At 43.3% G+C, this 10,845-nt stretch overlaps 1 protein-coding gene across 1 annotated transcript; it reads left to right on the top strand.

Annotated features, from left to right (window-relative positions):
- The first annotated feature begins 424 nt into the window (after positions 1-424).
- Positions 425-10,589, top strand: LOC131946305 (uncharacterized). The gene is made up of 8 exons (XM_059306998.1): positions 425-532; positions 2,640-2,747; positions 3,298-3,477; positions 6,342-6,625; positions 8,094-8,197; positions 8,885-9,043; positions 9,935-10,149; positions 10,452-10,589. The coding sequence occupies exons 1-5, from the start codon at positions 442-444 to the stop codon at positions 8,187-8,189; spliced, it is 759 nt and encodes a 252-aa protein (XP_059162981.1). The 5' UTR covers positions 425-441; the 3' UTR covers positions 8,190-8,197; positions 8,885-9,043; positions 9,935-10,149; positions 10,452-10,589.
- The last annotated feature ends 256 nt before the right edge of the window (positions 10,590-10,845 follow it).

The following is a 10,845-nucleotide window of genomic DNA, read 5'->3' as shown; positions in this document are numbered from 1 at the left end:
TTGTTTTAAGTATAGGGGATTTGACAATTGGCGATTTGACAACAGCGGGGCTTTTATACTAGGTGCCTTGTCCTTACAGGCATTTGGGTTAGCTGTGTTTACTAGCGGTCAGTTTTCAGCTACACAGTGTGGTCAAAGGTGCGGAGTAATCATTTTCCTGGAATATTGATTGTGAGATTGGTTGGGGGAAAACTCTTTCTCTCTCACTGAATAGATATATTATTGAATCTTAAACAGCTACGGGTGTTTTATCGGCTTTAATATATATATATATATATATATATATATATATATATATATATATATATATATATATATATATATATATATAATTATAATTATTTAAAATTAAAATCGTTAAATATTTCCACTGTATATTAACATTTTCAATACGCAATATTTGATGACGTAGACGCCTGTCTGTGTTTGCAGACAACAAACATGGTATTGACACGAATCGACAGAACTTCCGGTTCAAAAAGTGATTGCAAGATAGTAATGTTTGCTAGAAAACGAAACTTGGTTAGATCTTGTAAGTTTGGCGTGGTAATTAACAGGTAGCATCGTGTGGGGGGGGGGGGGGGGTGGGGTGTTAAGGGGAGGGGAGGCGGGTGGGCTAGTTGTCCGGTAATGGACCAGAGGCGTAGTGACCTTTCCCGGCGCCCGGGGACAAACTTTCGATTTGCACCCCCACCTCAGACTTTCGATTTGGACTCATACTAGAATAGGTCAGTAGGGCTAGGTTCAGCTTTGCTATATGGCTACGGTAAGACTTGGGTTAGTTAGGGATGGAGTTAATAATTAAGTTATTAAAAAACTAGAATAGGCCTACACAGTTAATAAACTAGATCTAGATTATATTAGATTTAAAGCGAAAGTTAATGCTACCAATAGCCGTCAGTAAAAAGTAATGATTCATGGAAGAACAGTGAGATAAATTGGGCAGATGAAGCAAATTTCATGTTTCTTGACCTCGGTAAAGTGTGGTCAGCACTTTGCAAAGCTGCCTTAACTTTTCCCAACATGGGTTAGGCACCCATTAGAGATGGGAAGTTCTAATGACTTGGACCCAGATTCGAACTCAAGACTTTTGGGTTATCAGCCTAGCGGTCTACCGATTAGGCCACGCCGTCCCCTGTAGACCCCTCTTGATATAGGCGTGTTACTTGGTTGTTGTGTGGTAGGATCAGGTTTAGTGACATGTAACTATGGTTACCGCATTCTGAAGTAGATATACTAATTGACGTCTATTTTTAGGGTTTGGGTTAATAAAGGGTTAAAGCTAATAAAAGCACGTTGTTTAAATTAGTATAAATGGAACGACGTATCGCAGCGGTAGAGCGTTAGACTGCTAAACCGAAAGTCCTGAGTTCGAATCCGGGTTCAAGTCAGTTGAAAGTCCCTGAGTCCACCCAGCTCTTATGGGTAACTTACACACGTTAGGAAAACCCTTGCCTTAACTTTATCCCTTGACTTAACCCTAACCCTGACCTTAACTCTAACCCTTGCCTCAACTTCATCCTTTTACTTAACTGAAACCCTTGCCTTAACTTTATCCCTTAACTTAACCCTAACCCTAACCTTACCTCTAACCCTTGACTTAACCCTAACATGACCTTACCTCTAACCCTTGACTTAACCCTATCGCTGACCTTACCTCTAACCCTTGACTTAACCCTAACATGACCTTACCTCTAACCCTTGACTTAACCCTAACCCTGACCTTACCTCTAACTCTTGACTTAACCCTAACGTGACCTTACCTCTAATCCTTGACTTAACCCTAACCCTAACCTTACCTCTAACCCTTGACTTAACCCTAACATGACCTTACCTCTAACCCTTGACTTAACCCTAACCCTGACCTCACCTCTAACCCTTGACTTAATCCTAACCCTGACCTCACCTCTAACCCTTGACTTAATCCTAACCCTGACCTTACCTCGAACCCTTGTCTTAACCCTAACCCTGACCTTACCTTTAAACCTTGCCTTAGCTTCAACCTTGACCTTAACAGTGGGACCAAGCATACCACCAACAACAAACTGACAGAAAAACAAAATCACAAAATATGTGGTATAATCTACAGGAGAATTCACATACTATATCACACAACTGATGCATAAGTACTTATAAATACCCATAAGTGACCCCGGGTAACCATAAGTAACTACTGGTACCCATAAGTGACAACGAGTACCCATAAGTACCCATAAGATACCACGGGTACCCATTAATACCCATAAATACCCATTAGTTACCACGGGTACCCATAAGTACCCATAAGTACCCATACGTACCCATAAGTACCCATAAGTACCCATACGTGACCAAGGGTACCCATCAGTACCCATAAGTTACCCCGGGTACCCATAAGTACACATAAGTTACACCGGGTACCAATAAGTACCCATTAGTTACCCCGGGTACCCATAAGTACCCATAAGTGACCACGGGTACCCATGATTACCCATGAGCGACTAGGGTACCAAAAAGTACCCATACGTGACCACGAGTACCCATAAGTTACCACGGGTACCCATAAGTCCCCATAAGTACCCATAGGTACCCATAAGTGACCACGAGTCCTTATCAGTACCTATGAGTACTCAGTGCTAAACTCTGATTTCTCTCCCCAGACGCCAGCATCACGTGTGTGTTAGCTCTCATTAGCCTCTCATTAATTATGCCGGTCGTCTGGTATTACAACCAATCAAACGAGGTTTTGGCGTTTGAAAAACTAAAAGGTGAAATCTGATTGGCTGATTTTTGTGTGTTCAAATAACTTACTGTTGGTTAGATTATAATTAAGGTCATGTGTGGGTATTGATTTAAAAGTAACATTAGTATTAGGTGTAGGGTTATGTTTGGGAAAGGGTTTAGAATTAGCATTAGTATTAAGTGTAGAATAATATTTACATGTTGGTTTTAATTAGATTTATTCGATTTTTTTTTCTGTCAAGACACATTGGTGTATTTAGGGTTAAGATATATTTTAATGGATCTAATTAGATACATAATTACGTAAGATTTAAGATTAATGTATGGGCTGATGCTCGATTCGCCATCGGCCAGGAGTAGGTTGGAATTTTATTTTTAGTCACACCAGCATATAGCTTTTTGTAAGATAATACCAAAGTAATTTTCTTTTTTTACTTTTTTTTTACTTTAGTGCACTTTTATTTTTATTTTGGTGTTTTAGTTTTTGTGATTTGTGAACAGATCTATATGTTTTTCTTAAATGTGAGGATTATTTTATTCAACAAAGTTGACCTACACAAAACGTATCTTTCCCAGAGCACCAGAAACCGGCGGACGTCCGGGAGACTCGTGTACCGTCGGCTACGCTGGACGCATTGACGTGGTCCATGCTGCTTGACAGATACAACGCCGGGCTGTCTCCAGCTAGCCGGACCGTGACCCTTGGGGCTATCCCGTCATGCAGCAGTGGAACAAATTCTAAAGAGATGTTCAGGGGTAAGTCTGGGGTCTGTTCAGGGCTAAGTCTGGGGTCTGTTCAGGGCTAAGTCTGGGGTCTGTTCAGGGCTAAGTCAGGGGTCTGTTCAGGGCTAAGTCTGGGGTCTGTTCAGGGGTAAGTCTGGGGTCTGTTCAGGGCTAAGTCTGGGGTCTGTTCAGGGCTAAGTCTGGGGTCTGTTCAGGGCTAAGTCAGGGGTCTGTTCAGGGGTAAGTCAGGGGTCTGTTCAGGGCTAAGTCAGGGGTCTGTTCAGGGGTAAGTCAGGGGTCTGTTCAGGGGTAAGTCAGGGGTCTGTTCAGGGGTAAGTCTGGGGTCTGTTCAGGGCTAAGTCTGGGGTCTGTTCAGGGCTAAGTCAGGGGTCTGTTCAGGGGTAAGTCAGGGGTCTGTTCAGGGGTAAGTCAGGGGTCTGTTCAGGGGTAAGTCAGGGGTCTGTTCAGGGGTAAGTCAGGGGTCTGTTCAGGGGTAAGTCAGGGGTCTGTTCAGGGGTAAGTCAGGGGTCTGTTCAGGGGTAAGTCAGGGGTCTGTTCAGGGGTAAGTCAGGGGTCTGTTCAGTGGTAAGTCAGGGGTCTGATCAGGGGTAAGTCAGGGGTCTGTTCAGGGGTAAGTCAGGGGTCTGTTCAGGGGTAAGTCAGGGGTCTGTTCAGGGGTAAGTCAGGGGTCTGTTCAGGGGTAAGTCAGGGGTCTGTTCAGGGGTAAGTCAGGGGTCTGTTCAGGGGTAAGTCAGGGGTCTGTTCAGGGGTAAGTCAGGGGTCTCCTCAGGGCTAAGTTAGGGGTCTGTTAGGGGTCTGGGATATTTTCATGGGTAAGTCAGGGGTCTGTTGGGGGTCTGGGATCTGTTTATAGGTAAGTCTGGGGTCTGTTCAGGGCTAAGTCAGGGGTCTGTTCAGGGGTAAGTCAGGGGTCTGTTCAGGGCTAAGTCAGGGGTCTGTTCAGGGGTAAGTCAGGGGTCTGTTCAGGGGTAAGTCTGGGGTCTGTTCAGGGCTAAGTCTGGGGTCTGTTCAGGGCTAAGTCTGGGGTCTGTTCAGGGCTAAGTCAGGGGTCTGTTCAGGGGTAAGTCAGGGGTCTGTTCAGGGGTAAGTCAGGGGTCTGTTCAGGGGTAAGTCAGGGGTCTGTTCAGGGGTAAGTCAGGGGTCTGTTCAGGGGTAAGTCAGGGGTCTGTTCAGGGGTAAGTCAGGGGTCTGTTCAGGGGTAAGTCAGGGGTCTGTTCAGGGGTAAGTCAGGGGTCTGTTCAGGGGTAAGTCAGGGGTCTGTTCAGGGGTAAGTCAGGGGTCTGTTCAGGGGTAAGTCAGGGGTCTGTTCAGGGGTAAGTCAGGGGTCTGTTCAGGGGTAAGTCAGGGGTCTGTTCAGGGGTAAGTCAGGGGTCTGTTCAGGGGTAAGTCAGGGGTCTGTTCAGGGGTAAGTCAGGGGTCTGTTCAGGGGTAAGTCAGGGGTCTCCTCAGGGCTAAGTCAGGGGTCTGTTAGGGGTCTGGGATATTTTCATGGGTAAGTCAGGGGTCTGTTGGGGGTCTGGGATCTGTTTATAGGTAAGTCAGGGGTCTCCTCAGGGCTACGTCAGGGGTTTGTTAGGGGTCTGGGATATTTTCATGGGTAAGTCAGGGGTCTGTTGGGTCATGGCTCAGGGGTTTTTCAGACATGTCTTGATTCTGTTCAGAAATGGGCGGTGGTCAAAGGTGTCTATAATCTACTGGTGTCGTCCTACTAGGCAATAGACCTTCCGTCCTACTAGGATATAGGCCTGTCGTCCCATCTGTCGTATAAATAGGACATAATTATGTCGCTCCACTAGGACATAATCCTACCATCCTACTTGGACACGGTTTACCGTCCTACTAGGACAAGGCCTGACGTCCAATCAGGTAAAAGACTTGCTTGTTGTCCTACTAGGACAAGGCCTGACATCCAATCAGGTAAAAGACTTGCTTGTTGTCCTACTAGGACAAGGCCTGACATCCAAATTAGGTAAAAGACTTGCTTGTTGTCCTACTAGGACATAGACAGCCGACAGCTATTAAAATTAAACCCATTACAGGTCCATTGTTTGCGTACCACATTTTTATAAATAGATACAGTGACAAATATTGTCAAAATATAACGTATATAATAATGACGTAGCACCATAAGTGGCATGGTCGGATGGCAGAGACTGCTAACCGAAAAGTCATGAGTTAGGATCACGGGTTTGAATCCGTAGGACGACCTTGAGTTCTCCCAGCTCAGGTTGGTACTGACTCACGTTAGCTAGAATAAGAAACAGTTGGGTATAGAGCTAACCACACTACAGTTTTCCCTCTCCCACTCAACAACACTAAATTCAAAAACATAATTGAAAATATATACTTTAACCAGTGACCGCCCCGTACACCCTCACCCCGATGGAAGCTTCAAGTGCACACCCCTTTCAAGGAGACAAAAGTCTGAAAAAAAACCCTTGGTATATCCATTCACCCCTTTTAACCACATACGGCCATTACGACTACTAGTCATACCCTTAATTCAGCTATAAAAAAAAGTTCTCTTTTCGAACCTTACGGTCCATGGGGATAGTTTCTGTGACCTCGGCATAAGAACGGATAGTGTGGTCAGCAATATGCCCAGCATTACTTACAGGGTAATTGTGGTCAGTACTTTGCCCAAGCGCATTTTAATTCTCTAACATGAGCCAGGTACCCATCAGAGCTGAACGACTCAGGGACGTTCAACTGTGTTGAGCCCGGATCCGAACTCGAGACTCCGGTCAGCAGTCTAGCGCTCTACCGCTAGGCCACACCGTCCCTCCAGTTCTCATAGTTACCATTCCATTTCTTCTTTAGACAAGCTTCGTATTCATAATGCAATTGCCACTCGTTCTATGTATGTCTCTATCTAGCCTGTAAATCTAACTGCACTATGGAGAAAAACTACACCATCCGTCTATGGGAAATCGTGACCTCCAGCAAGTTCGCACTGACGAGACCACAACTCGACGCCATCTTGTCCCTCACGTCGTCACTTCCGGTCATGGAAAACGTCATCGTCACCGCGGGGGGCACCACCCGGTACAGCGAGCTGATCTACATGTTGGCCAACCTGGGCAGGGTTTTCAAACACACGCCATTCCACTTCCGGGTTGTCGTGTTTGATTTGGGATTAACGGGCCAGGAGCGAGTGGATGTAGGTGCAGTATTGTATGTGTGTGTGTGTGTGTGTGTGTGAGTGTGTGTGTGTGTGTGTGTTCTGTTTGTATTCTGACATCTGGGGCTTCCGGGTTTAAGGTGTATCTTAAGTTCCTAACAGAGGCGTAGGGCTATGTGATGTCAGAGGTGTAGGGGTATATGACTTCAGAGGCGTACTGAATTGTAACGTCGGAGCCGTAGGGGTATATGAGTGAGAGGCGTATGGATACGTGACGTCAGAGGCGTAGGTCAATATGACGTTATAGGCTTAGGGTTATGTTACAGTGGCAGGTCTATGTGACGTAACACGAACGGCTGACAAATAACATGCGCGTATCATTAAAGGCTCATGCGTCTATGCTTATGCGTCTACTGGGGCTCTGCTTGTAGGAAGTTGGGCGTGGAGGGGGGGGGGGGGGTCAGCTTTGTGATAAGTTACGCTATTCCTAAGGTCTCAATTTTTAGAATCAGGCCATTTTCCATTTCAGAACTCAAATTGATGACCCCACTCAGGTCTAAATAGTACCTGGATACAAATACACTTCAAACACCAAACTCCCCCCCCCACCACCCACGCACCCCTCACTAATTCGTCCTTACGCCGCTGAATGCTGTCTGCTCAACGAACACGTATGATCCGATTTCACAAGTCAATACATTAGTAAACTAATATCAAACGATAATCTCTCAGATTAGCTGGATTACGTAACGGCTGGTCCAGTTTTCTAAATCCACTCCTTGTGTTGTAGCAACCGATAGTGTGTGTGTGTGTGTGTACTCATTACAAACATTGCTGAATGGACAAATAGAACACGTATCACGACACTCAAATACTATCGTCAGATAATATAGTAACGTAGCTTTTCTTCATTTTTGTAGTTCATGTATATTTCTTAATTAATATACATCTACACTTTTTTTTTTCTTAACAATCGTTTATTTTCAAATCAAACCTATCATCATGACCCTTCCCCCCCACCCCCCCTCCTCCATCGTCAATGCTATATGGGGACCAGGGTGTACGAGTGGAAACCTGTCTGCGTTTTAAAAAATTCACGTTAGGCGTAATTATTATTTTTTTTAATTTTCGCTAGGAATTCACAGCTACAACAATGTTTCTTTCAGACATTTTTTCTCCTTTTTGAGGGGGGAGGGGCACTTGAAATATATCGGGGCACTTCAAATATACGGTGGGGGCACTTTACATATGTGGATGTGGGCACTTGAAATATACCATGAGGGGCACTTGAAATATACGATGAGGGGCACTTGAAATATACGGTGGGGGGCACTTGAAATATACGCGTGTGTGAGGGTACAAAATACCGCGTTGGGGGGGGGGTGGACACTGGTTATAAATCAAATTTGACAGTCTTGTCTACCCGAAGAGATGCCTGAAAGAAAGTCCGCTGAAACCGTTACATTTTAAAAACAAGCAAAAAGTGTCTGAACAATTTATTCCCCAGTTAGAGACAACCTTCCAGTGTCAGATTGTTGATCTCCCTCTACATATGTTCCCTCTGCATGTACGGGACTTGGGCTGCAAGGGTTGGAGCCTATAATCATTAGGGTAACGAGTTGATTGACTAGTGAACAAGTTTTTCATACAGATATAATCATTAGGGTAATGAATTGGTGATTATAAAGTTAAAATCATTAAGGTAATGAATTGGTGATTAAAAAGTTATAATCATTAGGGTAATGAATTGGTGATTATAACGTTATAATCATTAGGGTAATTGATTGGTGATTATAACGTTATAATCATTAGGGTAATTGATTGGTGATTATAAAGTTATAATCATTAGGGTAATGAGTTAATTAACTAGTGAACAAGTTTTTCATTAAAGCTATAATCATCGGAGTGATTAGTTTATTAAATAGTGAGCAGGCTTTCATACATATATAATCATTAGGGTAATGTATTGGTAATTATAAAGTGAACCAACGTTTTATAAAGTTATAATCATTACGGTAATGAGTTGGTAACTAGAAAGTAAGCAGATTTTTCATACAGATATAATCATAAGGGTAATGAATTGTTGATTATAAACCCGGCCAGTTTTTCATAAAGCTATAATTGTTAGGATAATATCTTGATTAAACTATGTTCATAAGATTTATAATTTGGTGATTTGCTGCTTAGCGATTATAAAGTGAGACAGCTTTCCATAAAGCTGCCAGGTTCGTAAATAATTAATATGATATTAAATCAAGGTTAATGAAAATAATTTAATGTTTTTTTTTTATTTGGCAGGCCATGATTAAAAAAGTAAGCAAAGTACTTATCTGGCAAGATCCGTCCTTCCGCTGGACGGAGGACACTGATGACGCCGTTAATCGGACGCTGCAGGTCGGCGTACAGCTGCTGAGGCTAGCGACAGCCGTTCGACTACCAGTAGCCACAGACGAAAAGGTAAAAACTAGTTTTTTTTTTGGGTTCAGATGTCGCATTGGTCGCGCTTGACCCGATCGTCTCGAGTTCGAACCCAGCCGAATCTGTGGAGGGGGGGGGGGGGGCGTACGGTACTAATTTGTTGGAGAACTTTTATTTTTTGCCATGTAACTTGTTTTATGATAGAAAATAACACAATTTATTATCTGCACATCAGAGTAGCTAGATAGTTTCATGTTAAATCCTCCCTAACATTTCTTCTTAAGAGGAGTAACAGCTTCTTCCTCTTTTCTTCTGCGTTCTTAATTTAGTTTATGGTGTAGGATTTAAACAACAAGCCCAACTGCGTGTATGAACTGGACTGTGGTCTCCAGATCCGCGGGTACCCCATATATTTTTTCCTTGAGTGGGGTGTATAGTGTTCCGATCGAGCCTGGCTATATAAGGAACTGTCCTGAAAGACGTGCTCGGGGAAATTAAGTAAAGTTTCCTTTTCAAACCTGACGGTCTATAGGACATGTGAACTCTACTTCACTTGTTTCTGTGACATCGGCATATGAAGGGATAGTGTGGTCAGCACTATGCCCAGCCGCCTTTACTCAGAGACGGTCTACTGCCTTTAACCCAGATTCGAGCTCAAGATTTACGGGTTAGCAGTCTAGCTCTCTACCACTAGACCACTTCGACCCCCATTTGCAGGGGAGCTACAGCGATATATTTTTTTAATGGTGTTTAACCTGAAAAATTCAATTTTAAGTCAAAATAATTTCACAGTTCGTCGGTTTGTTAATATCTTACTTTGAAAAAATGTTTGGTCATTGTTGTTATCATTTTTAAGTAATTTTATAAACCATCTAATTTTTGTAGAATTATTAAGACTTTTCATCAGAGGGAACTTTTTTTACTCGTCAGACTTTCTCTTATTTCGGAGAAGTGCCATGCGCCTACACGGAGTTTCCTGGTTTCTATGGTAACGTCGCCATGTTTCGCAACGACCCCTTGACCGTGCGGGCAGTGCTGGAACCCTGGGCCAAGTGCGCGTGGCAGGCGGACTGCATGTGCCCTCGGCCAGTCAGTGTCTACAACTCCTGCAGATATAAGGATGCCAGCGCCCTCAAATGCCACTCGTAAGTAGGGCACACGGGATTTCCCGATGTTTAAAAATAACCTGGTCCGGTTTGTACCAGAACAATAAGCCACGTAAGTCTCACTCTCTGGCTTTAAGTTTGAAATCTCGTTAGCTATGGAGAGAATTAAATTTTTAAAATTTTTCTTTAATACGATTCCCATTGAGAAAAAAAAAAAACAAAAAAAAAAAAACAGCCTGCTATTTGTTTCTAGACCTTGCTTCCAGATTCTGGAAGTAATTTTATTTTATTATTTAAAATTTTTAATTCGTATGCGTGAAAGTAAAAAAAAATGGTTTTAGATTTGAACAGTCGGCCCTAGGGATCATCATGGCGAAGTTGTTTGACCATCATGTGGGCAAGTTTGTCATGCCCTTCCCCTACAACCTCAAGGTACAGACGGATCAGTGTTGTGAGAATGTTGTTACTTTTTAAAACCGATACATAAATAAAAGAAAAAACAAAAACGAACGCTTTGGTTTAGTTTGTCCTCAGTCTTTTGTTCTTAGCAATTTGTCGGGCACTAAACGTGATTTTGCTAGAATAATCCAAGTAATCGGAAAATCTCGAGGTCGATTCCGGGTTCAAGTCAACTCTGATTTGTTTTAACAATATAAGAACTGCCGTTTAAAATACTAATACGCTATTTATATCAGTACAATCTTCTTCTTCCTCGTAATCCCGTTCGTGCCCAAA

Source organism: Physella acuta, unplaced genomic scaffold (assembly GCF_028476545.2).
Source record: "Physella acuta isolate Inbredline_101_S28 unplaced genomic scaffold, ASM2847654v3 ptg000550l, whole genome shotgun sequence".
NCBI lineage: Eukaryota > Metazoa > Mollusca > Gastropoda > Physidae > Physella > Physella acuta.
The sequence above is the reverse complement of the archived record's forward strand: the minus strand, read 5'-3'. Positions and strand labels throughout refer to the sequence as shown.

What these genes read in the sequence shown, in the direction of transcription:
- LOC131946305 (XM_059306998.1), top strand. Translation starts at nt 442, where the DNA reads ATGGTATTGACACGAATCGACAGAACTTCCGGTTCAAAAAGTGATTGC. An exon ending in ACGAAACTTGGTTAGATCTT is followed by an intron (nt 533 to 2,639) that starts GTAAGTTTGGCG and finishes TTCTCTCCCCAG; the next exon opens with ACGCCAGCATCACGTGTGTG. An exon ending in GGCGTTTGAAAAACTAAAAG is followed by an intron (nt 2,748 to 3,297) that starts GTGAAATCTGAT and finishes TATCTTTCCCAG; the next exon opens with AGCACCAGAAACCGGCGGAC.